At 39.9% G+C, this 26,640-nt stretch overlaps 3 protein-coding genes across 7 annotated transcripts in view; 2 read left to right on the top strand and 1 right to left on the bottom strand.

Moving 5' to 3' along the window:
* Positions 1-495: 495 nt before the first annotated feature.
* On the bottom strand, positions 496-21,713 carry LOC109478706. 4 transcript variants are annotated; one of them, XM_019780413.1, is made up of 7 exons: positions 21,511-21,713; positions 20,904-21,096; positions 19,897-20,555; positions 19,522-19,624; positions 18,792-19,156; positions 18,003-18,206; positions 496-568 (listed from the first exon to the last, which is right to left on the bottom strand). In XM_019780413.1, the coding sequence occupies exons 1-7, from the start codon at positions 21,559-21,561 to the stop codon at positions 515-517; spliced, it is 1,629 nt and encodes a 542-aa protein (XP_019635972.1). In that variant the 5' UTR covers positions 21,562-21,713; the 3' UTR covers positions 496-514. The 4 variants fall into 4 exon arrangements, with proteins under 4 accessions (XP_019635972.1, XP_019635971.1, XP_019635973.1 ...); XM_019780412.1 differs by lacking the exon at positions 496-568 and adding an exon at positions 17,243-17,541; XM_019780414.1 differs by lacking the exon at positions 496-568 and adding an exon at positions 17,243-17,541 and having other exon boundaries at positions 20,910-21,096.
* On the top strand, positions 3,760-18,006 carry LOC109478698. 2 transcript variants are annotated; one of them, XM_019780393.1, is made up of 14 exons: positions 3,761-4,285; positions 4,413-4,581; positions 4,775-4,898; positions 6,630-7,582; positions 8,251-8,635; positions 8,871-9,227; positions 9,397-9,603; positions 9,727-9,896; positions 10,571-10,750; positions 11,060-11,205; positions 11,730-11,840; positions 12,994-13,146; positions 14,802-14,949; positions 15,593-18,006. In XM_019780393.1, exons 3-14 carry the CDS (start codon positions 4,816-4,818, stop codon positions 16,009-16,011), a joined length of 3,312 nt encoding a protein of 1,103 aa, XP_019635952.1. In that variant the 5' UTR covers positions 3,761-4,285; positions 4,413-4,581; positions 4,775-4,815; the 3' UTR covers positions 16,012-18,006. The 2 variants fall into 2 exon arrangements, with proteins under 2 accessions (XP_019635953.1, XP_019635952.1); XM_019780394.1 differs by lacking the exon at positions 12,994-13,146 and having other exon boundaries at positions 3,760-4,581.
* A 253-nt stretch (positions 21,714-21,966) lies between the features above and the next one.
* LOC109478737 overlaps positions 21,967-26,640 on the top strand; it is a 5,478-nt gene continuing 804 nt past the window's right edge. Inside the window, exons 1-9 of the mRNA XM_019780455.1 lie at positions 21,967-22,161; positions 22,427-22,500; positions 22,634-24,223; positions 24,511-24,660; positions 24,869-24,955; positions 25,182-25,319; positions 25,463-25,571; positions 25,985-26,070; positions 26,343-26,640. The exon at positions 26,343-26,640 is cut by the window's right edge and continues 120 nt beyond it. Coding sequence (XP_019636014.1) covers positions 22,441-22,500; positions 22,634-24,223; positions 24,511-24,660; positions 24,869-24,955; positions 25,182-25,319; positions 25,463-25,571; positions 25,985-26,070; positions 26,343-26,640 — 2,518 coding nt within the window. The 5' untranslated portion in view covers positions 21,967-22,161; positions 22,427-22,440. The remainder of the gene's footprint in view (positions 22,162-22,426; positions 22,501-22,633; positions 24,224-24,510; positions 24,661-24,868; positions 24,956-25,181; positions 25,320-25,462; positions 25,572-25,984; positions 26,071-26,342) is intronic.

Here is a 26,640-nt window from a genome sequence, read left to right as displayed (position 1 = left end):
ATATAATGGGATAACCCATTTCACTATAATTAGATTTACCAAATACATGTACACAGAATGTTTGAAGTGTTGTAGTTTTAGTTAAACATATAGACAAGAGAGAAAACAGAGAAAACATTGCAGAGAAAAATTGTCTAAGAACATTTTGCAGCTGTATTTTGCAGCATGCCTTTCTGTAAAATACTAAGTAAAAAATTAAATCAGATTATTTAAGAATAAAATTGCACGAAGTAAATGTAAGACAAATAGGAGAAGGTATCACCATGATCACAATAAAAACAACAATTATGCACGGAATGCTGAACATACAATGTACGAAGTTGATAATCAATGTTTATGCACTAATTGAGAGCTTGGTATTAATTACATTTGTAATTTAAATAAATAGATTTCAGACATATACAATACACTTATTTGATGAAAGTGGAAAATGTTACTCTTTTCAGTCTAGATATATATGTATGGTTTGCTGTTGTTAAGTTTATCAGTCATGCAGGTGACCAATGACATTCTATCAGTTATCGCCTATGTTAATAGATGGATCAAAGTTGTGAGCCAGGATCCTCACCTATAGAAATTTAAAACTTACAGTAAAACAATATAAGTATACAGTATGATTTAAATTAAGTACAAGTTATCTTCTACATTTCTGAAAGGTCATTGAACACAAGGTTAATTACTGTTAAATGATCATTGTTTCTAACTGTATCTCAAGAGATTGGCTATTGCATTCTACATGTACATGTAGATTTTGCTGTACATTATACAATGTATTATACAATTTTCACAATGTAACCCAATCTACATTCCAAAATGTATCTTTGGTGACAATTAGCTACATACAGTCAAACCTGCCCAGGCAACCAACTCTTCAACCTGGCCATCATGACCGCTTTTTCTCAGTCCCAAAAAATTTTCCCCATTGACGCAAGCATTAAGCCACCTGCCCAGGGTGGCTACCTAGCCACCACGACCGCTACAAGTTGGGTCTGCCCATCCCTACCCATAGCACTGGTCGACGTGGTCATAAATTTTTCAATCAGTGGTGACATCCATTCTCAAACTGACCAATTTGTCTTGCTTCATTTGCCAGAAACTGTGAAGTTTAGACCCTGGGAATCTAAAGATACCTGCAGTGTTTGAAACACCTTGAATCGAAGACAACTCTCAGTCATGTTGTGAGTGAGGAGAATCGACCATCTTCAAGGAGACCACCTGTCCAACCCGACCGTTTTCCCCAGTCCCCTGGGTGGCCGGCTTGAGTAGGTTTGACTGTAAATGTATGTGGAGAGAAGAAGAAATGGTAACCATAGACTGGTTAAGGTCAAATTGGAGGTCAAAATGGTCTCCCTGCAGGCTGGAAGGAAGTGAATGGTATGGGTAGTGAATTCAAGGAACTTATGAATCAAAGATTGCTTGACAAAGCTGATGAAAAATTAAATAAAAAATCACTAGATAACAGCTTAAAGTTTAAATACGTTTGATTTTTTGTTTTGTTTGTGTCTTACTAGTGTTAGTCTCAATACGCATTGATCGTTAGCCCTTCCTCGATGTATATTACTTAAAGAAAGGTAATATTGACCCCACAAATTTTTTCAAGCTGGGATCTGCCATAATCCCAGAGCCTGGCAATAGCTGATTCACAACAGTTGAAGCTGAGGCCACGCCATCTTAATTTGTTGGTTCTCAGATTTTTTCAGAAAAAATATGAAGCAACAGGGCAGAAAGAAAGAAAATATAAAAACAAGTCTAGGAATCCTATCTATTATACCTGTTCGCGGGTTTTTCTGGACAAGGTCGAGTGGCAACTGAACCGCTCAGTTTTCCTGTCATTGAACAATTGGACAGGCAATGCATTGACAGTAGATCTGTTTGCGTCTCGTCTGAATGCTCAGCTGAAGGAGTATGTCTCTTGGCACCCAGAACCAGAGGCCATGGCAGTGGATGCTCTAAACATTCACTGGGGCAACCTGGGGCTAGCGTATGCCTTTCCCCCCTTCAGCCTAGTGTTCAAGGTACTGAGAAAAGTCCAGTCAGACGTAGCAACAGTGATTTTGATAGCTCCAGTTTGGAAGTCTCAGGCTTGGTACCCCAAGGTGTTGAACATGTTGTTCGAGAGTCCGGTTCTCCTGCCACAGAGCTGGGATCTGCTGTTCCTGCCACACAACAGGAGACCCCATCCGCTGTTGCCAGATCTGATGCTTGCCGCGTGGCCAATATCAGGCGACAGTTGCAGGGTCTGGGCCTTTCGGCAGGGGCTTCAGACCTCATCCTCTCGGCTTGGAGAGAAAGTACTTCTAGACAGTATCAGTCAGCATGGGCTCAGTGGGCCAGCTGGTGTGATAGAAGGGAGATTGATCCAGTTTGCGGCTCTATAGAGAGCGTAGTAGAATATCTGGAATGGATGTTTCGACAGAACTACAGCTATATGTCAATTGGGGTGGCTCGTTCTGCGATCTCGTCTGTTCACTTACCAGTAGACCATTGTAATGTGGGTAGTCACCCTCTAGTGTCCAAACTGATGAGAGGTGTGTTTCACAAACGTCCTCCTTGTCCAAGATATGTTTCAACATGGGACGTCAGTCGGGTCCTAGAGTACCTTCTGCATTGTTGCCCAGCTAATAGTCTTAGTTTGAAACAATTGTCTCATAAGTTGGTAACACTAGCGGCATTGGTATCAGCCGACAGAGGTCAAACTTTAGCGGCTCTCGACTTGAGATTCATGAAGAAATGTAGAAACGGTGTTTCTTGGACAATTCCTACCCTGCTAAAAACTTCTAGACCAGGAAAACCTGCCAGAAAGTGTTTTTGGGCGGCCTTCCCGCAGGACAGGCGCTTGTGTGCCTTCACATACCTGAAGGAATATCTAAGGCGGACTTCTTCCCTTCGGAAAGAAAGGGGGGGGGAGCAGAAGTTGTTCATATCATACAGGAGACCACACAGGCCGGTTGGTTCTGCGACCCTGGCCAGGTGGGTTAAGTCAGTGTTAGGCACGGCAGGTGTCGACACAGCAACTTTCTCAGCTCACTCCACTCGAGGAGCGTCCACTTCAGCTGCTGCAGCTGCCGGGGTGTCTCTACATAGCATCATGAAGGCAGCGGACTGGTCACGAGAGTCTACCTTCCTGAAGTACTACAGGAGGGACAACAACCAACACACGTTTGGCCAGGCTGTGCTGTCCACGGCTCTGAAGTCTGCATAAGGTAAACGATATACCCAAATAGGGAGTGTGCAGGTATAATTGAGGATTAGGCAAATTGTACTTACCATGAAGGATAATCCCAATTATACCTCACACGAACTATTTGGGTATATCTTCCCACCCTTGCTGTTCTTCAGCTTCCAAGTAGCTGAGAATGCCCACCCATGGTGAACAGCACAGACTCTTTCTCGCACGTCGTCAAATGGCGGCGAACATAGTCATTACGTCATGATATCCCGTGATGCTTTGCGATTAAAGCTTTGTACACGTGCGCCACCTAGCGATAAGCATAGGAAATACTGCATAAGGTAAACGATATACCCAAATAGTTCGTGTGAGGTATAATTGGGATTATCCTTCATGGTAAGTACAATTTGCCTAATCCTCAATTATAGCCCAAAATGCTTCAATAGGACCCATGTCAATACAAAAGGCTGGGTTAAAATTTAAACATATTTGAACTTTTAATCAAACCACTGCATTGACAAATGGAAAAAATGTAAAAACTACATGTAGGAAGAAAAGGACTTTCCTCAACTACTGGGGGCAAAATATGAGCCTTTTTTTCATTGATTCAGAATTTTTTTTTTGCCAATCAGAAAAAAATTAAGAGGTGAATCGCCATACTCAAGTGGCTGTCAACATACTAGATCACTTATGAATTCACAAACATCCAGTTAGAAGCTATTACCTACATGTATGGTCACAATCATGTATGTACATTGTACTATGGTCTGGAATCTGTATGAATCAGCCAAAATAAATTGTCCAAAGGTACCTAGTACAAAGTACACATTCAAATGATTTCGCAAGCGAAAAGTTGAAAATCAATACTAGACAAATTGAATAGTAATGGTTCCAGGGACTGCAAATAATGTGAAGAAGGGGTGATTTAAACAAAGGTAAACAAAACAGTAAAGAAAAGGCATGGAAATGGTTAGCAATTTGCCCAACCTGCCCCTGACCTCATAGAATGGAATGGTCATTCCGGCCTCCTGTTTACTTGATGATGCTTATCCTTTTTGATCATATGATTGTCACACAAGTTCAGAGTATTTCACAGCTGGAGCCAGGTGTGGTGAGGTAAGGAGCGTATTCTCTATGATTACATTTTTTTCTTTTATCGGCCAGTCTGAATTTCTAAATAAATAATTCTCAATTGTCGATCAACTGCAAATAGTGATCATTGCATTTTTGTTGGGTTTGTGAGTTCTTGTGTTGCTGAAGGAAGGATCAAGGAAGACCAGAGTTTTCTACATAAGTGCACTCAACCAACAAGACGACGGCATTTGGCAGGCTGCTACACTATCAAGCCTTGAGCTACATGCAAGCATGTCGAACTCCCACAAGACTGGGGTCAGTAGAGGAAAAAGGAAATGGTGAGTGAGTGAATTGTTCTTCCTTACCTTGATGAATGAGAATGAATTCTGCTATTGTCAGACAATTCAATTTCCAACATACAAATAATATGCTCACTTGGCAATGGCAAAGACACTGCGTGAGGAGGGATATTTGATTTTTGAAGGTAGACAATTGGTTAAATTTGTAACTTTCTTGCTTTCTTCATTGAAGACAACTTTTGAGAGCTTTGAAGACCACAATTCAATTTGAAGATGGATGAGCAACTGAGTGCTCCAGATAACGACAACCCATTTAAGGACAGAAAAGACTCCATCACATCCGATTCATCAGAGTTGTAAGTCTTTCATGACAGCTGAGCAAGGAAAAGGCTGTCACTGAATCTTTTCTATCTTAAGTTTTTTTCTTATCCATTTATACTTAAAGCGATGTTATCATGTAAGATTTTTGCACCAAAACTGTTAATATAAATACTGGTAATTGAGATTTTCTCATCCAGATTGACATTTTAAATAACTTTCAACATATTAGCGTCACTATTTCACTTTTCCGGCATCTCAGCGCAGCGCGAGAATAAGTTGCCCCAGGCCCACTGTATTTTTAAGAGGCTCCTAAAACAATGTAAACAAACCGAGGTTTTCATTCCGGTATATATTCGGCAGCTTCAACACATTTTAGCAATGCAGCGACATTGATCTTTTACTCCCCAAATGTCATAACATGAACCCAGGTAGGCTTAAAGAAAATGTGTAAAACAATGTTTAAAATAGTGAAAATCTTACATAAGGCCACATCACAATTTAATTTCTTGGTTAACGGATTCGCCGCTTCATTTTTTTCTGATTTGCAAATAAAAATAAAACTTTGGAATCAACTGCAAAATGCTCATATTTTGCCCTGAACAGTTGAAAACAGTCCTTTACATCCTAGTTGTTAAAGTTATTCCATCTTTCAATGCAGTGGTATCATTAAAAGTTCAAAATTCATTGTTTAAATTTTGAATCAGGCTGGTGTGCTGACTTCATGGCTCCTTTCGTACCATTTTGGGCCATAATACGATGCCTAGGCATGTTTTTATTTTTAATTTTTTTTCGCCCGCCCGCTCCATTATTTTTCTAGAAAAATCCGTTAACCAGGAAATTAAATTGGTGTGGCCTAATATCGCTTTAAGCCTGTGTAGCTGACCTCGACCGATTTTTTACTTTTCAAGCAAATGCCCTAAGCAGTTCCAGAACAAGCTGCTAGGGAGCCCAAACTCATATCACTTATTCCCATCAGCACAAGAATGATCTCAACCATGCAAAATTCATGACCCTGGCATGTCCTGATCACAATATTTGAAAGAGGACATGCTACTGCAGTACCATAACAAGCTGCCAGGGGGCCCAAAATGTAATCATTTTGAGGTCTCATCAGTACATATACGAAATATCAAGAGAATTCATTTGCATCTAGGCATTCTAAAGTTATCATGTTCCCACTCTGACACATTCTCCCCAAAACATATTCAATTCACAAATATCAAGCCCTGATGTCACACTGTGTACCAAACACAGGCTGAGTGTAAATTCTGGTCTCACATGTCAGGGAGTTTAATACATAATATTGCTATCAGGCCACACCAATTTAATTTGTTGTTTCTTGGATTTTTTCATAAAAAATCAGGAGCGACAGGGAAAAAAAACGACAACAAAAAAAAACAGGACAAGGCACCCCATGATAGCCGGAAATGTTACAATATGAGCCATGAAGTGAACATACCAGGCTGGTTTATAATTAAAACAATAGATTTTGAACAATGTTTCATTGTTACATTGAAAGAAAAGGACTTTTTGCAACCATTGGGGCCAAAATAGAGTAATTGAGTATTTTGCAGTTAATCTAGAACAAACAAATTTTTTTTTTTTTGCAAATCAGAAAAAAATGGACAGGGTGATCCGAGAAGCAACAAATTAAATTGGTGTGGCCTCAAGTTCACTAGAAAGTACTGATAAATAAGTCATCAAAAGAGCTCACAGTGGGATCTCACAATATAAACATTTGACATACTTTTAAATATTTTACTCAGGGATGCATGTTTCCAAAATGCCCAGCTCATTATCACTGACGAACACATGTCCCAAGCAGAAAGAGATGAGCTGAAAGCGTGTGCTGATGGTTCTGCCACTTTTGAAGAAATGGCACCTAGACTGCATTCAAAACTTCAAGTTGCAAAAGAAGCGAGTGTTAACATTGGCATCGTTGGTGATGCAGGGGCAGGGAAAAGTACTTTTATCAACTCCTTTCGTGGTTTAAGACCCGATGAAGAGGGCGCCGCCAAAGTCTCAGCCGTCCGCCACACTACCAATGAAGTCACGCGGTATCCTGTACCGGACAACCAAAACATCGTCCTTGTTGACTTTCCTGGAGTCATCTTCCGAAGCACAGACCAGGGTGTGGTAGAAGAGTTTGACACAAAAAGCTACCTCGACCTCTATGGCTCAGAAATGGAAAAATGCGACCTTTTCCTCATATTTGTTACATTACGAATGAGCAACAACATCATCTGGATTGCAAAAGAAGCCAGAAAAATGGAAAAGAATGTCTTTTTTGTCCGGTCAAAATTTGACATTGACTTAGCAAATGAAAGCAGAGATCACCCCAGTCGCTTTCCCAAAGGCACCTCCCACATAATGGAGGAAACACAGGCTTTTCTTCAGAAAGTGCGCCAAGCTACCGCACAGGAGCTAAGCAGGCATGGGTATGGTGAGGTCAAAGAGACAAAGGTATTTGTCATCTCTGGGTTACTGGCGGATGTACATGCCGGTACATACGACAGGTCCAATCTCCGGATAACTATCTGCAACACAGTCTCTCCAGCCAAAAAAGCAGTTCTCCTCACAAGCTTGCCAGACTTTGCAATTGACACAGTACATGACAGAGCAGAGTTTCTCAGATCACGGGAAGTTATTGGAGCAATCGCTTTGAATACAATCATCAGTCTTGCCCCTGTGCCAGGACTTCCGGTAGCCTTGGATATTGGTAAAGTCCTTTTAATTACAATCATTTCAACATGTTACATGTACATGTACTTGATACAGCTGCTTATTACTGTGATAGATAAGTAAGGCCACACTGACTTAATTTTATGGATGACATCCGCGCGCGCATTGATTTTCGCCTGTCGCCCTCAAAAAAAAAAAAAAAAGATCACGTCCACCGAGGCTCTGGCCTGGCTCTAGGCCTGGGTAGTCCATGGTAGTCAGCGACAATACGGAGCCGAGCACCCAGGCTATCGAATTCAAAGCTCCGCGACTCAAGAACTCAGTACATAAGTACAGTACCGATTCATAAATGCCGCAAAAAGCCAGCATGTCGTATACGTTGCTAAGTACTGCCGCAAATTCACAATACCAGCTTTGTATTCCTGTGGTTTAGTAGCATTTTTATTTTTGGCCGGAATTTTTTTTTATTCGCCCACGCGCACTAGTTTGGGAGTCTTCAGAGGATGTCATCCATAAAATTAAATCGGCGTGGCCTAAGCAAATCACAGGCAAAAACATTTTGAGAATGTATACAGTAATTTTTGTCTTTCATCATGATGATCATTTGTACTTTATAGTCAACAATTCACATTAAACTACATGTATTGGATTTCGATAGAAAGCATAGGGGTAATGCCATTCATCAGAGACTGTCATGTTCTTCAGGAGTCCTTATAGCAGGCTACCATCGTGTCAAGGCAGCCTTGAGTCTCAACGACAAATCCCTCAAGCGACTAGCAGAGCTAGGAAAGAAGGACTACAACAGCCTGAGGTCGTTTGTTGACAGAAGACTTGTGTTGGGAGAAAGGATAAAGAATGCCTCGGGTCCCCATGCAATCCGAGGTATTGTGGCTGCTACAACATCTGGACTTACAATAGGTGCCCTCGCTGTCACAACTTTAGCACTTAACGTCTCCCTTCCAATTGTTGGTGCACTCATAGCAGCACCAGCCTCAGCTGCATATGTGTACTTCATCATGCGAGAGATGATCAACGAAATGGAGTCATGTGCAGTTGATCTCTTCAAGTATGCATATGGATTAGAACCAGGGTATGTAGTCCATTAGATGTACATGACTGAATGTATTTTTTTTGTATTGCTGTAAACTTTTCTTGTCTCAAGTCTTATTTGATTTTTCATGTCTTGTCTTGTATATCTAGCAAAATTAGTGTACATTTTTAACATTCTGACTTACTGACAATGTATACTTATTTACGATATCTACTAAAACAATGTACTAGTACTTATTAATGATAGACTTTCATCTTCCTTTTCATACCCACAGCCCAGCATACATTGGAGTTCTTGGGAAAGAATGCTCCAGCAGAACAAAATTCCTGAACGCCATCCGTGGGCTTCGTAATAATGATCCCGGCGCATCTGATGGAAAGGCCATCAAAAAGCCTACAGAACACACATCTTCTAACAACCTTGTGTTTGTGGAGTTTCCAAGCCCACAGGTTAAGAAGTCATTGTTTCAACGGAAAATCGACAAAGAGGCTTACAGGAAGAGCTTTGGAGACAAGTTGAAGCAATGTGAGGTTTGCCTGGCTTTCATTGAAGAACTTGAAGACATAACTGATGAAATGATCACTGTTGCCAAGATGGCAAGAGAGGAAAAGATCAAAGTGCTGTTTGTTTGGTAAGCTACTCTATATTTTCGTATCTATCTCACATTAAATTTGAATTGGGATTTTCCACTAAGTACATTCATTATATGTTTAATTTGTTTCACTTTAATTCATATTATGCACATGACAGCAAGGCAATTTCCAAATGCATACAATTTTTTTTCTTTTCCCTTAAAACAGGCCAAATAACAGCCATCTTTCAACAGACCAGAGTGACATGATCAGCAAGTGCCAGAGGAATCTGAAGAAACTGTATGGTGATATTGATGCATCTGACATCTTCATCATCAGTACTGAGTATGAGGCAATGACTGGCGATAGAGGACGAATGCCTGCCTTAAGACATGCCATCTTCAAAGAACTTCAAGATGCTGACAAGACAGATAGGTAAATTGTACACTATGCATGTACTAAGTAGTTGATTAAGTTATGTTGGTGTACAGTGTAATTTTGCTCCTGCAAAGTTGATCCACATTTCAAGTCATTGACATTGTATTTTTCTTCCTACAGGTCAATGATGCATTTCAGCTCAGAGTCAGACATTTTGCAGTTGGATGAACGTGATGCTGGGCCTATGTTGAACAGTCTGCCAGATGGCTTCTGGGATGAAGAGATGACAGACCTTACAAAGAGCAAAGATGACTGCGTATCAAAGTGGGAGCAGACAATGATTCGAATTGGTAAGCATCAGCCTAAAATTATAATTTTTTTTTTGTATCAACTTAGCCCTTGTCCTGCTGGCATTCCTGGCACAATATTTTTCAATAATTTCATGTCTTAATTAGATCATAGACCCCCAATTTTTTTTTGCCCTGCAGTGGCATAGTTACTTCCGCATTCGTTGCGTTTCGCTGCGGTGTGATGCTCTGCACGAGAAATACCCCCAAATTGTACCTATACAGGGACGGTGTTATATAGATGGTACTGTATGTGCCGCGTGACATATGTTGCGCACAGCAGGACAAGGGTTAGGCCACACTGATTGATTTTATGGATGACATCCGCATGCACATTTTCGCCTGTTCTAAAAAAAATACCTCCTCCCAGGCTCTGGCCTGGGTACCATCCTCCGTAGTCCATGGTAGCTAGCACCCAGGCTGCCAAACCTTCACAGAACTCAGTACAGTGCCAACTCATAAATGCCGCAAATGGCCAGCATGTGCCGGCTTGTGGTATTCAGTGTGGCCTACTATTTATGCCTTTATGTTATGTTATCTATGATAATATCATGGTCAATCCATGATTAAAGGAAAACTAATGAAAATTTCACAACTCATTTGTAGCAAAGGGATTTCAAAAGCTACACCTGCCTTGGAGTAAGAAAAAGTCAATGACACGACATTTGCCATTCTAGGTATCATCAGTGACCATGGAGCAGGAACTAACACGTTCATCAGTTCTCTCCTGGGTTACCGTGAGAAGGTGGCCTCCCGTACAGCAGCTGGGTCCACACAAACAGAGTACACCTCAGCTGACACACAACGCCCACAGAACCTCACTGTGGTCAGGTTCCCTGCAGTGTCATTTCAAATAGGTAATAGTCCTTGACAATCTGCTGAGTAATTGCTGAGTGAGTAATATTAAATTTTGGACTGATAGCTCATGTAATAAATTTACTAAGAAACTACGGTGTATCAGAAATAAAAGGATTTGACAGCTTGTAGTATGACAAGTCCCTTTATTTCTAATAGTTACAATGTACTGTATCATCTTCCTGTTTGTACTTGAATGACTGCTCAGTCACAGATGCATTCTATGCAGTCCATTGTTAAAAAAGAACAAACTAAAGATATGAGAATAAACTTCATTTCTATCATTTTTTTTGACATTGCAATACAAACAGGCATAAAAGAAGACATCAAGTCCAGGTACATGAAATGCCAAAAGGACAACATCAACCATTGTGACATCTTCCTAGTTCTGTGTGGAGAGGTCGTGGCAACAGAGACCATCTCGCTAACAGTGGAAGCAATGAAGAAGGATAAGAAGGTACATGTACTACATGCATCTACATGTATAAAGAATACTGATTTGCTGTCACATGTACCCATAGATAACTCCGCCTGATTGTAAAGCCTAAGCTAACTTTTGATTATTTCTTTTCTATATATAAGTTGTTAAGTTTTATTCTATACCAGTCCTATCTATTGTACTATGCTACTTATTGTTACCTATTTGCCATACATTGTACCCTGTACAATTGTCGTGCAATAAAGTTCTTCTATCTAATTATTGTAATTTATGTACATTAGCACAAATACATGATTGTATGCAAGTAAGAAAGGTGTCAGCACTGTCAATCCAGAGGGCTTTCAATCTTCCAATATCAACCAAAGAAAGGCACTTATAATATTTTTGTAATCTAAGCAGTTTTACTTTCGACATGTACAATGTATGTATATGGGCGATACATAGATGTACTTATATGTCTATCTGGAAAAATAAATGCTGGTTTGAAAAATCATTTACTTGTTTCAAATTCAAAAGCATGCTGTCCATTCCTTACTTTACAGGTGCTGTTTGTTAAGTCAAAGTTTGACACAGAGTGTGGCCCTAAGGCTAAACCTCAAGAAAGAGAAGCCATCATGAAGAGAGTAAAGCAGAGCCTGGCTGATGCCATTCAGGTAAGCTGGCAAGTAGTTATGGAATGACTGTTTGTGTACAAAATTATGGTACATATAAACATCAAATCCTGTTAAACTTTATTCTTGTAGGTTGTTATTTAATATGCACACTAACTCTTAATACTAGAGTTCAACGATCTCATACCTTCGCCAAGTGATGTTAATCTTTATGACTGACAAAGTAAAGATTATGCCTCCTGATTATGCAAATACGATCCTCATTTGCATGGATTATATCAGTTGATCATATTCTCCACCAAAAGACAGCCTTATCTTAATAAAGAAAGCCATTTTATCATTTCTTCATAAATTATGCAAATGAAGTCCTCATTTGAATAAGCTATGTTTAATGAAGTTCACCTTTACTTAACTTTCAAATACCCCAAGTATGAAATTACAGGCAGTTAACGTTATGGAATTGTAACATTTTCTCATTAATTATGCAAATTAAGTGTTAATTTACATAATCAATATCTGCCTGTGTTTCTCTTGTTCTCAATTACATATATCACAAGCTTAAATAGTCCTATAATGTAATGCAGCTGATTCATAGAATTTCCTCATAAATTATACAAATTACATCCAGATTTGCATAATTGTCACATAATTATGTCAAGCGTCACTTAAGCTACCCACATACCAAAAATCATGACGATCCGTCAACCGGTTCTTGAGTTATCCTCTTTTGAATATTTTTAAAGAAATGCCCCTGCAGTTTCAGCGCAAGCCGCTAGGGGGTCCAAACCTACGTCACTTCTTCCCCAGCACAAGAGCTACATACCACTTAAATTTCGTGACCCTAGCATGTCCAGATCATGAGATATCAAAACCGGAAGTTTCGCTGCAGTACCACAACAAGCCGCCAGGGGGCCCAAAATCTAATCACTTTGAGGTCTCATCAAGACCTACCTACCTACCAAGTATGAAGGCAATCCATTTAAGCCCTCTCGAGTTATCGTGGTCACAGACAGACAGACACATGAACGCCTCTGAAAACATAACCTTCTTGGCGAAGGTAATAATGCTACTTGAGGGGAACAAACCAAATAATCAACCATACTTATTCAACAGCCTTCCTGTTGCTCTTTTACAAAAATAATCTATCATTGTGCATTAAAACATAACATATACTTCAATATTCCACATTTTCAAGAACAAGCTTAGTGCTGAAGGCTGCACAACAACAGTGACCTTGAATGACCTCTTCCTCGTCAGTGGCAAGTGGGAAAATGTCATGCTAGAAGCATTTGACATGGTCAAACTGAGAGAGGCTATGATCAAAGAACTGAGTGCACTTCAGAAACAGGTTAGGAACCTACCACATTACAAAACTTCCAGTTCCACGATCTCATACCTTCGCCAAATGATGTTAGCCTTTATGAGTAAGAAATTATAGATTAATCCCCCTGATTGTGCAAATAGGATCCTATATTTGCATCAATTATATCTGTTGATCATATTCTACACCAGAAGACAGTCTTATCTTATCAAAGAATGCCATTAAAGCATTTCCTCATAAATTATGCAAATGAGGTCCTTATTTGAATAAGTTATGTTTAATCATGTTCACCTTCACATAACTTTTAAATATCCCAAGTATGAAATTCCAGGCAGTTACCACTATGTAAATATAACATTTTCTCATTAATTATGCAAATTATGTCTTCATTTGCATAATCGATATCTGCCTGTATTTCTGCCGTTCTTAATTACATATGTCACAAGCTTGAATAGTCCTATCATGGAATGCAGCTGATTTATAGAATTTCCTCATTAATTATGCAAATTACATTAATATATGCATAATTATAATATTATTATGTTAAGCATCACTTCAGCTACCTACATGCCAAAAATCACGACGATCCATCAATCAGTTCTAGAGTTATCCGCCTTTAAATATTTTTCAACTAACGCCCCTGCAGTTCCAGAGCAAGCCGCTAGGGAGACCAAACTCACATCACTTCTTCCCCAGCACAAGAGCTACCCACCATCCAAATTTCGTCACCCTAGCATGTCTAGATCACGAGATATCAAAACCGGACGTTCAGCTGCAGTACTATAACAAGCCGCTAGGGGGCCCAAAATTTTATCAGTTCCACGTCTCATGAAGACCTATCCACCTACCAAATATCAAGACAATCCATTTTAGCCTTCTTGAGTTATCGTGCTGACACACACACACACAGACACATGAACGCCTACGAAAACATAACCTTCTTGGCGAAGGTAAAAAGCAGATACTTCAAGTAGATATTGTTGCCATTGTGACTAGTTTTATATCTAGAAAGTATTACAGCAATAGTGACTGCTCATGAAGGTACCGTTGAAGATATATAAAAGACCTTTGGCCAATTAGTAGTAGGTAGTAAGTAGTGTCCGAGGAGAACATCCAAATCAAGCAATAACACTGTAACTGCAACAGTTAGGCCACACCGACTTAATTTTATGGATGACATCTGCGCGCGCATTGATTTTCGACTGCTCTCCATGCCATCCTCCAGAGTTACTACCGGCTCCGTCGCTAACTACCATGGACTAAAAAAAAAATATCACGTCTGGCCTTGCTCTAGGCCTGGGTACTCCATGGTAGTTAACGACAAGACGGAGCCCGTGGTAACACTGGAGGATGGCACCCAAGCTCCACGACTCAAGAACTCAGTAGTGCCGATTCATAAATTCTGCAAAAAGCCAGCATGTGTTGGTTTGTCATGTACGTCGCTATGGTCTGCTGCAAATTCACAATACCAGCTTTGTATTCCTGTGGTTTGGTAGCATTTTTATTTTTGGCTGGAATCTTTTTTTATTCGCCCGTGGGCACTAGTTTGGGGGTCTTCAGAGGATGTCATCCAGAAAGTTACGACGGTTTGGCCTTACAGAAAAAAATGTGTCCAGTGTTATTTTAATCAAGTTAGATATTACATGTATGAAGAAGATATTATGTGTTTCTTGTACCAACAGGCCTTTGTGATGCTGTGTAAAGACTACTCCCCGGGTATGATCCCCACCAAGTCTACACTACTGAAACAGATGGTGTGGACACAGGCTGTCCAGTCAGGGGCTCTCAGACCATGGGCTGGACTCATGGTGGACACACCAGTAGACCTAGGTAATGTTTTCTTATTCTGTTGGATATACATGTACATACATGTACTTATTTTCCATCCTCCACAGTCTCAGAATTCTTGCGTATACATGTATGTTTTTGCACATGGAAATGAAACCCGGGACACCCCCTATTGCCTGAAAATGGTCATGCTGGCTTGGCTTGGCTGTGGTTATTGACATTGTATTGTCGGTTTGTTCAATTTTTACCAGGCGTCTGATAGAGGGGTGTCAGGTTCCGATAAAAAATTGGGTTTTAGTCAGATTGTAGACGTGGAACAGGGTTTATTCCAGATGTTAGACATCAGATACAACCTGGCGCCGGTGACAGCAGTGGTGAACTACTGCATTATACGTTATTTTTAACGACTGGTTAGTACTTAATTTGAATATGATAATGTTTTATCATACACTTTTGTAAATGTTTTGGTCTGTGTCATGGTTAAAGCAGTTGGCGTTCGGTTTTAGTCTGTGTTCTTAGCAACTCTGGTTGTTGTGTTGTTAACAGTTATCGACGACCGCCGGGCGGGCAGAGTATTCTCGACACTAACAAATTTTCGACAAATTCATGGACACAAACCTATCAGTATTATAAAAATGATAATTCATCTCTAAGTTAATGAAATGTATTCTTTTCTCTTCTACAGAGAAGTTAAGGGAATTCTGTGAAGTGTACAAGAAGTGTTTTGGCCTAGACCACGATTCCCAGGAAGACTTGGCTGAGTTATCTGCTACAGATAAGGAGTTTATCCAAGAATCTGTAGAAAGCAAACTCACTATGTGTAAGGGTCTATATGGTGCAACCAAGGAGGATCAGCCAGATCTCCTTGGTGCAACCAATTCATTGCCCCAAACCTCCATCCGTGATCTTGCTGGAATGGTTTCAAAGAATGGCAGTACTCTCATGACCCTCGAAGTTGCAAATTACTCTTTTGAAACACATGTAAACTATGGATTACCTGAAGGGAAAGCCATGCGTGTCATGGCACATTTCTTGCGTAAGATAATCACTGAACAGGCAGAATGTGCGCAAGCACTGTATGAGGAACTTTTTGTCACCAAGTAATGTTAACTTTGTGTTATCATTAATAATAGGTGATAAAGGGGAAATGTTTTGTGTCCCTGATCATCAAGACATAATGTTCTAATGTGTAAGGTGGAATACAAATTCATTAATTCATTTCTGAAATACCGGTAGTCTATTTGCCACATTTTTGGGGGCTTCCAGGTAAGGAAGCTGGGATGCTAAATTATTATGATAGAAGGGCAAATCAAAAAGTTGTGCTTCTCTCACAAAACAACCTTGAGGCATTATTTTTCAATATCCCTTCAAATCAGCACATCTCCTTGCATGCTGAGGAATGTTGACCTGAATGTAACAAAATCAAAATATCCTTGAGCAAGAGAAATTTCATTGAGCAAGAGAAATTTCATTGAGCAAGAGAAAACAAACTGAAGTCCCAGGACTTTTGGGGCTTTTGTAGTTGTCCTAATATTGCAGTACTTTTGATTATCATCACTTTGGCACAGCATTACATAGAAGCACTAAGAGTTTTGTTTGTCAACTTCTGTATTTTGTGGCACATTTTCTTAAATACTGTGGTCATGATAAATTCAAGCATGTTTGTACATTTTCTGATTGTATAAAATTGTATACATGTATCAACATGACCCTTAGCTCTATCTGGACTATCAGTAATACCCAGTCTCTTTAGAAAGTGCTAAAAATAATGTCACTGGAATAAAATAATTGGCTTCATTAACTCATACTTAAGAGCATCAACATACAAAGGAACAAAGCGTTTTGTGAGGCTCTATTTGCATTTTCAATTGTTCAATATTTTGATTCCTATACATATTCAGAGCATTAATTTTTGTTCCACATTATTTGATTCTTGCATGGAAAAAGATCTACATGTATCTGTTAAAACGGTATGTGCTATGTAATCTTACCATTGTTACAAACTGTATGTATATGTACAGTTGTGACACTGACAGTCCTAGATGTGAATTTATACTCACTGTGAGATATGTGACATAACAATTATCAAACACTGTACATAAGACAGTAGGTTACAACTATTCATCAAAGATACAAATGTATATTGTAAGACTAAGAGATAGACAAGAAAATACATTTTGTATCCTAGCCTAGGGGTTTAACATGAAAATTGTAGTAGGAGGACAGTGACAACAACAAAACATGGCACAATACAATTGACAGACAAGAAGGATTAGCCAATACAGAAACAACAAATTTGGACAAAAATGTTGACATTATAAAACTTTCTAAGGTTTATGCATAAACTGAAATATTGGTTATCATGTCAGGTTACAGTTCTAAGAAATCATGGCACCAATTATGTTTATTTCAGATGTTTGTGTTTTTTTTCAAATAATTGATTCAATGAAAGCATGATACAGAATCTAGATCATACATTCTCCCTGAGGTAATTATACTACATGTACACCTCAATACCATTCTTGAGCCTGGTATACTGTCTTGTATAGTTTGCTGTTCTAAAGTTAATTGGTGGAGATGTCAGTCATTGTCTATGTTAATAGATGGATCAAAGTTGTAAGCCAGGATCCTCACCTATAGAACAGTAAACGCAAACATGCTATTAGTCACAAGATAAATACAAGTTATAAAAGTAATTTGCTACATCCAATAGGTTATTGGTTGTAGATTAGTCTTGTTAAATGATGATTCTAATCAATTGAGAGCAATTTTGTAATGCAATTCAGGCAAGCCTTCTCAAAATATATCTATAATGATTCTGGTTTTTGCCTGCAAGAAATAATACAGCTACATGTACTTAGTATTTTTGACAAAATTCATGTTCAGATGTACTGGTGATAATTACTATGTTACTGTATGTTCAAAAACAAGAAATATTGTCATATCTAGTACATCTAAGTAATACAGCCATTGACATTGACTTCTGCTTTTTTACCTGAATTATTACTTGTAAAAACTGAAATGACACAAAAAAATACCATAATGCAGAATGATGATTACTGATTAGTGAACAAAAATAAAGATTTGCTGCTTACCTTATCCCTCTCCAGTGTCAGTGACTGTAGAGTATCCTCCACCATAGATAACTTGGAGGCCAGGTTAAAGTGTTGTCCCTCTAACTCATTACAGGTGTCTTTGTAACCTTCTTTATGACTCTGGAGACTGCTGATTTTCTCTTCCAAAATCTTAATCTGTTCCTTTAGGTTCTCTTCTTGCTTTTCTATTGCAGCAACTTGTTTCTAAATAGATGAATCAAAACAAGGTCAAGGAAAGGTATCTCAATCCAGTTTTAGCTCACACTGTCACTGAAGAGCTATTCTCCCATGGCCACTGGTCATGACAGAGAAGACAGACGCTAATCACGCTATGTACGGTATTTACAGGTACATGTACATTGTAACAGGGAAGTTCCCCTAGCTATTTTTGACAAGCACAATGAACAGCGGACCACAGCTGTTCTAAGTACTGCGACCCCTTCCATTGCATGTCAAGTGAGCGACAATACCCAGGATTCAAACTCCCAACCTTTTGGTCCAGAGGGAGAGTCGCAAACCACTGGACTATGCATGCTATTTAAACGTAATACTACAAGGTAACAAAAGTAGACTACCAGTAGATTTTTATACTCCTTAGTAAACATGCCTGAAAAGCTACAATTAAATCCTACATTGCTCTGTTCTAAATTTGTTACTAACAGTGTATTAAGGTAAAAGTTGTTTTATAAAATGGCCTACTTAGCAATCAAAAGAACCATACAACATTGTAATGGAACAACCTATAGCTACCTGCAGTTACTGTTGAATTCTGTTAAGAACAATACTCACCTGTTCCCTCTCTAGTTGCTTAGCAACCGTCTCCATCTTCCCCCTGATCCCATCAGCCTCTGTCTCCAGCACCTCACACCTCACAGTCAGGGTGTGGTACTTCTCCACATAGTCCTCACCTCTGTTACCATGGTAACCCTTATGTTTACCATCGCCATGGGAACCAGAGTCTCTCCTGGGTGCAGTTCTGTTTTCTTCACCCAAGGAATCAAATCTGCTAGTGCCGCCTGAGTACTTTTGCGGAGCGTATGTATGGTTGGCACTGGTTATGTGGATGTTTGAGTGTTCCCTTGTTTTTGGCTTTCTCTTGTTTTTGTATTCTACAATTATCTGCTGAAGCATGATGTTGCAAGTGAGGGATGACACTGAAAGATATGAACACATTTCTGATGATGCATCAAAATGTGTAAAGAAGTGACTGAGTTTGTAACAAAGAACTATGGCTAGTTACAGAGTTTAAGCCTTAATTCTAACACAAATTCCCGCCACTTTTGATTCACTCCTGACGTCATCGCGCTTGCAAATTTCTGGAGAGTCAGCGAGTGGATCATAGGTCTGATGAAGGTTGACGAGTTCCATCCAAAATTTATGGTCTTTCTTTTTGTGTTGTAAGTTGTAAATGTAACTATGGATTCTACCAACATTATTACGGTTATAATTGTTCATCAGTAGACAGAGGACAAAGGCAGTCAGTTACTAGTATGATATATGTACAAATGTATGAGCCTACCTTCCTGTCCACACCCAGGGCAGGTGTCTGTATGTCTGACACAGGCAGTACAGAAGGTGTGACCACAGGGGATAACCAACATGGGCCGGTGGTCTGGGGGAACCTGCAACAAAAACAAAACTAAATTTCATTTTCTTTGCTAATTTGACACAAAATTGGAAAATCCATTTGCAAAATTTTCAAAACAAAAGGGAAACAACTTGTACTGTACTGTGGATTGAAATTGTCATTTACCAAGAAAAAGCCTAGAAAACAAGAATGTATTGGGGAAAATATAATTTATAGATATTTACAAGGTAAAACTTAGAGATTCTAGTACTATGGACAAACTAATACATTTTATCGGACTCAGAGGTACAGAGAAAACAGCCTTACCATAAGAGAAGAGCAGACCTGACACTTGTGTGTGTCAATGCTTGTTTCCTGAGTGACTCCTGAGTCTTCCCTGCTTGCTGGTTTATCCATTCTCACCTTCAGTCTGTTGGCTATCTGATCTGCCAACGCATCAAACATGTCTGGAGACAACATAGCTCGAGCTCTTGCACTTCTCGATCCTGATTGGTCCTCTGTTCTTTCTACATCTTCTTGCACATCATTTCCAACCTTGTCATGTTTTAAATTGAGTTTGTGCAAAGTTTCTCTTGCTGAAGAGACACTGTCTTGCTTTGGGAATTCAGTAGTATGTACAATGTCAGATGTATGTGTGTTAGGCACTATTTCTTCTTCATCTTGCGTTCCATTCTCTGAATCTGTTTGTCTGACATTCTGTTTGCTATTTAATGTATTACCATTTACTTCATTGAAAGACCCTTTTGTATAAGTCTGTGGTCTCTCCAGTGTTCTGTTTGCACTTTTTGGCCTTTGTGTGGATAATTTTCTTTCACTCTGTGAGGTTGCTGTTTTCGTTTCTGTTTTTCTGGACTTCCCTGTTATTGTTGGTGCACTTGACGGTTTGGGAGGCTGAGATCTTGAGGACTTTTGTTGGAACTGCTTGTCGATGTCATTCTTGGAAATCCATGGTATATATGCTGTATCTACAGAGGAAAAATAGAAGGTGAAATTAAGTAACGAAATTAACATCACAGCTGTAAGAAGTCTCACATAGCTGTAGAGTCAAATTGGTTTACTGTCTTATAATGTTATTTACATATGCAGATTACAACTACATGTACTACTTTATTTAAAGGAAAACATAATAAAATAGAGTAATATCATTCTACCTGACATTCCTCACTTAAAAAAGTTAAAGGCTTTTGATTTCTTCATTTTGGCTTTAATCTTAACAGTTAGACGAACTTTGAAGTGTAACATAGTAACTTACTAGTCTTACTGACTTTGAAGGCTACAGTTATACATTGTACTACATGGCCATGATTACATACTTGTAGTTGTAGACTGTGCAGCTGGTTTCTTGTCCTTCCTGTCTACCGCCCCCCTCTGTCCTGTAGTACCTCTCCCCCTAGTCTGTCCTGTCTGTGACTGCTGCCTCCCTCCTCCTCCTCCTCCTCCTCCCCGGTCCAGCTGCTGTTTCCTCTCCTGCATCCATCTCGCCTGCTTACTTTGGATCTGTTTCACCTGGCAGAGAATTTCAACATCATCATCAACAACAACAACAACATCACCATCATCATCATCATCATCATTGTATGTTTACTTTGAGTCTGTTTAACCTGGCATAAAATTTCACCTGGCATAAAATATCAATCATATGAAATAGTGTTCAAAGGAAATAAAGACAGCAACAGGTTGTTTGTTCATGCCTTTGAGAAACAAGTTGTAAGTTAAATTTTGAAGAAGGACAAAACCAACATAAAAGGTAAACGTTATAATACACTGGACAGTCTATTGACATCGTCTACAAAGAATACTGCAAATCCCCAATAAGCTATAAGACTGGTGAAAAACACGACAACAACTATGTAGTGTATACTATGCACTGAAGATATTTGTCAAAAGCCCCCCTCCCCCAACAAATTCTCGGACACAAACCTTCTCAGCGATAGCTTGTTTGGTCGCTTCGTCGTCCCGTTTCTTTGGCATTTTCAAGGCGTGTGTTGACTGAAGGTCTTCCAGGACTTAGAAAAGTGTTAAAGCGTAATTTAGCCAGAAAACGCAGGGGGATTTACTCCCATTTTCCTCTGCTACCTTGGCAACATTTTCATTTCGACCGCGGTATTTTCGGATCACACCATTCATACATAGGTAATGTTACTCTTTGAATAATTTCGATGAAAATTAATATTTCTCAAAATTAGATTGCATTCATAACATTTTCTTGTAAGATATAAATCACAATATAAAAAAAAAGATATCTGTGAAACTGTTTACTCACTTGTAAACTTTCTTTTGTTGATATTTATATGAGACAAATTTTGTATCCCTCCCCTTGAGGAATGTGATCTTCTAGCTTTGCAAAATCTCGCGATGCTTGAAAGTTTGCGAGATTCTCCGAGATGACAGAGAAAGCGGCCATTTTAAAAATCCTCAGAGTTTTCCGCGGCCAGCAAAAATCAGCTTTAGTTTCAACTACAGTCCCGTTCTGGATGGGCTTTACACGTGGCAGATGAAACAAACTGATTTTTAGAACAATGTGTTAAACTTTGTTGTTTCTAATGCAGCACTGAACACTCAGCTCGTGCGGTAAGTTCACGCATAAAAGTTTGCGGGGAGGGGGGCTTGCTTGGTCTTTGGCCGGTCGGAGAGAGACAAAAAGTTTAAAGTTTGGATGCCCAAGAGTTAATAATTTTCTTTAGAAATGACCAAGGTAGTCGGAAGACCCTCCTACTGTCAAATTTCTGATGACGTGTGATGTAGTCGTCCCAAACAAACCGTCTTTCCTTGATGCTTGATTGCTATTGTTATTCAAAATCAATTTATGTCATTTTCCTTCTCAAAATTGTTCCAGTTCTGAGTGCCAAGATGGCTGGACAAGGTGGTTTGTTCAGCATTGGTGATGACGACTTGGATCTTGGAGATGAGGTACTCAACTTCTTACGTCATCAACTTACATTTATAATTGCAGTTTCTGTTTCATCTAAATTATGGAAGTTGTCAAAGGTTGAATGAATGTTAATCAGATCACCAATATCTAACACATGTATTATGATTTCAGGACTTCTTACTAGCAGAATCAGCTAGTATGGCTCCTGCCACATCCATGGCCAACTCTACCAACTCCAGACCCTTACAGCAGCAGAACAACAACCTGATCACAAAAACTACTTTCAACAAGAAACCTACAGTGGACTACAAGACTCCAGATCAACCTCCTCAAGCCAACATCAACTCATCTTTCCTGGGAGCTTTTGATGATGACTTTGGTGATGACAGTATCGGATCGTTTTTAACCAAAAGGCGATCAAGTGACTCCCCCATTCTTGGAGTTCAACCGCCAAAAAAACAGCCAAAGACCTCAAACAGTCCCTCAGAAAGTAGTACTGCTGAAGGCAGCAGTAGACTGCAATGCATGGAACAAAAGATAGGAGGCACTGCACACAATGTTGGTGGACCTTCTATGCAAGGGAGATCGCAAGCCATTCTGAACAAAATACAAGGACTCGGTTCTTCAAGCAATCAAACCCAGAGTACCAGTGGACTCAGAATGCCTGTAGCAGACTCAGGCACAACACAGTCCCCAGCAGGCAAGAAACTGGGAAAATTTGTTTTCAAACCTGTCAACAAAACTTCCCCCAACAGCCCTTCTGTACCTAGTGGCACTGGGTTTTCTCTTAGGCCAAACAATGTGTTTGATGCAAACACTAGTAGTGGAAGAGGTAGTGCAGTACCTTCTAATACAGGAGGTAGCCCTGTGTTAGTAAGTGGTGTGCCCAACAATAATGTTCAAAACAGCCCTACAGATAACCAGAGTCCTGGAACTACAGGAAGACTTTCCCGTCTGCTTGGAGGACCCTCTGTGAACAGTAGCAGTACAAAGGATGGGTCTGGGCAAGGTAGCAATAATATAACAGGGCTAAACAAAGGGAACTCTCTCCCTAATGTTGCTGGTACATACAGTACAAGTACTCAGCTTCGAACTCCTGCAGTTAATGTTGGAAGTACCTCAAGCACATCTCAGTTAAGAAGCTTTGCCTCTTTACAAAATAAACCTGTAAGTAAAGGCTATGTGTTTGCCAGCAAAGTAAGCAGTACTCAGAAACTAAGAGTTCCTGAGGCAAACAATCCCAGTTTCCCATCAACTGTGAGCTCTGGACCGGTGCAGTATAACCCTGGAATACAGACTACTAGTGGGTTGAGGAACCCAGCCAATGCACAGTTTAAACCAAGTGGAATGAGGAATCCTACAAGCAGCACTTCGGGTGTGCAGAACACTATGGGTACCCACGGAACTGTTGGTACAAGTCATGTCACATCCACAAGTTTTACCCAAGCTGGACCGAGGCTGCCACAAAGAGGAGGCCACACATTTGCCCCACGTATGGGGAGTGTTTCCTCTACTCCGAGGTACGGAGGACAACACGGCACACCAAGGATGCCACAGCCTGCTGGGATGGCGGCTCCCAGGATGCAACAGCCTCCAAGGTTTCAGCAGACTCCCAGGATGCAGTATACTCCCACAATGCAGCAGAGTCCCAGAATGCCCCATGGCAGAGCAGGCCCCATCAGACAGAGGTCACCAAACGGACCCAGTTCTGGGTTGTACAACTCTAGTTTTGGACAAAGCACAATGTCTGAACAACAAGGAGTGAGTGTTTTTTATCTGTGTATAGTTTAGTGGTGTTTTTCTATTCTTTTTCTCATTAGACACTGAACTATAGTCACTGAGTTTAGAATGAAAAGCATAACTATTCTTTTGTTTGTAAAAGCTTTTTTCATCATTATCATATGGCTATTTTGTTGACTTTCAAAAAAACAAACTCCATTTTTGCCAATCAATGGTAACAACACTGTTACACATTCACAACTATCAAGTTTCAATGCTTATCAATACTTTCTACAAAATGTTTATGATCTTCATATTTGCCCATATAGACCAGTTCTCCTGGCAGTTTCCTGTCCCCCCGGACCCCAGTGTGTACGTCCAGACTGTTGAAGCTGTGTAACGCCTCCAAACCCAAGGACCTGACACCACGGGGCAAGAAGAGAAGGTTCCCAGGACCTGCTGGGATATTGCCGAAACTGGTGAGGGATATAGCTTTACATTCTTGTTTTGAGAAACTTTTGTCAGCCTAAAAGTAGTATGTGTCTTTCAGAATTATTGGTGATTTTGTGCACGTGAAGTCTTTTTTAAATTTTTTTTTGAGCTTTAACAGTATAACTTGTCAAAGTCAAGTTGGAATCAAAGTGTTAACAGGGATGTTTTCATATTTCCCTTCCTTCTTTTCTTTAGTCTGAGGATAAACAGTTGGATGATGTTGCCATAGCAACTCCACAGACACCTTCCCACAGTGCAGTGGCCAAGAAACCTAATGATGAGGTATGAAACAACACCATATCTGCCAGAACAATTAGTACAGTTCACATTTCTTCTGCATTGTTTTACCCTGGATCAGTCAGCATTGCCTAAGCATTATGTAGCTTTTAGACCTTTGTGTCTTGGAAAGAATATGTCCATTTCTGCGTGAATATTTGTGTGAATGTGAGGCATTGTGGTAAGTTTTAAGGCAGTGGTAGGGTAAAACTTTGAGTTCTATTTCATTCAGGACCTGTCAAGCTCTCAGCTGTCCCAGGAAGATCCCAGGAAAGGATCATGGGATACCATGAAGAAGGAACTGGGTCTGCACGAGGACAACTCCAGTTGCATCCTGGGTAAAAACAACATTGCCCTTGTCCTACGGAGGGTAAGTTAAGATATTCTACAACTTTACCTTATCTTCTATCTGATAAGATTCTGTAGTTCTCTTTCAGTTCTATATGTAGGATTTCATCACAGTTTGTTTTCATGTTTGATAATGATTGCTGACCTTCTGTATGTTTGATACAGGCCAGTTTAAAGTTACTGCCACAAGGAAAGGTGTCACAACTGTGTGTGTGGGTGAAGCTGTTGTCATCAGATGGGAGGAACGGAAGTGTTGTTTTCAGAGACCACACAGGTATTAAGCCATAGAAGTCTCCCACAATGTGATTCGTAGGCTATATATTAGATCTGCCACACAGTAGTGTTTTCCAGAAAGAACCTTACATGAACAAATTACAAGGTCAAGAACAAAGCTGCTGTAGGGAAGGAAGGGGATGCTTACACATGTGTTCCTCGGGAATGGCAAACTGTTTTCCTAGGCTTAGTCCCTGCCATAATCTGTCTATTTGGACAATTTCTACTCTTTCCAGCCACTTCCTGCAGCCTGGTCGAGGCTACCTCAGTAATTCAACCTCTTGCATCAGACCAGAATCGTTTAGAATGCTGGTTTTGGTGTCTAGTACAGAATACTGTGTTGATGTCTTATTATGTAGATATATAGAATGGGGTGTTGATCTCTCCTTACCATGTATAATGTACTATCCCCAGGTGAGATGCAGGGTACCATACACCAGAAGGTGTTAGAGGAGTATCCCTCAGAGATCAAGGCTGGGACTACTCTGGTCCTCAGACAGGTACAGCACTTTTATAGACTTACAGTAGCTACTAGTATCCTATCAGATTTAAACACATTGCATATAGGAAGATAAAGCATTCTTGATATGTTGTAGTTATTCATCACTGGGAATGTGTATGTGTGAAGAAGAAGTATATCTCTGACCTGTTTTACTTAAAATTGTAGCATTTATAATATCCAACAGTTATTGCCTGATTCTTATCACTGATATTAGTTTTCGCACCACTGTATGTTACTAATGATTGTCTACCCTTATTTTCCAATCCACAGGTTGGAGTATTCAGTCCATCTGCCAGAAACCACTACCTAAACATCACCCTAAACAACATAGTCCAGGTCTATCCTCCTGGTACTAAATCAGGCATAACCTCCAACCCCTCCAGCCAGGACTCACCCGAGCTGAACCAGTCTCCTCCACCCTCCTGGCTGAAGTTTCAGGACACAAGTCCTACCTGTACAAGGACTGTTGTCTCTCAGGTTTCAACTACTACTGTGGGGAGGGGTAACACTCAGAAGCCAAGGCATAATGTGGAAAAGTTACCTTTTAGTAGTGCTTTAGGACAAGATA

Source organism: Branchiostoma belcheri, unplaced genomic scaffold (genome assembly GCF_001625305.1).
Source record: "Branchiostoma belcheri isolate BF01 breed outbred unplaced genomic scaffold, Haploidv18h27 scaffold45, whole genome shotgun sequence".
Classification (NCBI taxonomy): Eukaryota; Metazoa; Chordata; class Leptocardii; order Amphioxiformes; family Branchiostomatidae; genus Branchiostoma; species Branchiostoma belcheri.
This window is presented reverse-complemented; position numbering and strand designations above follow the sequence as displayed.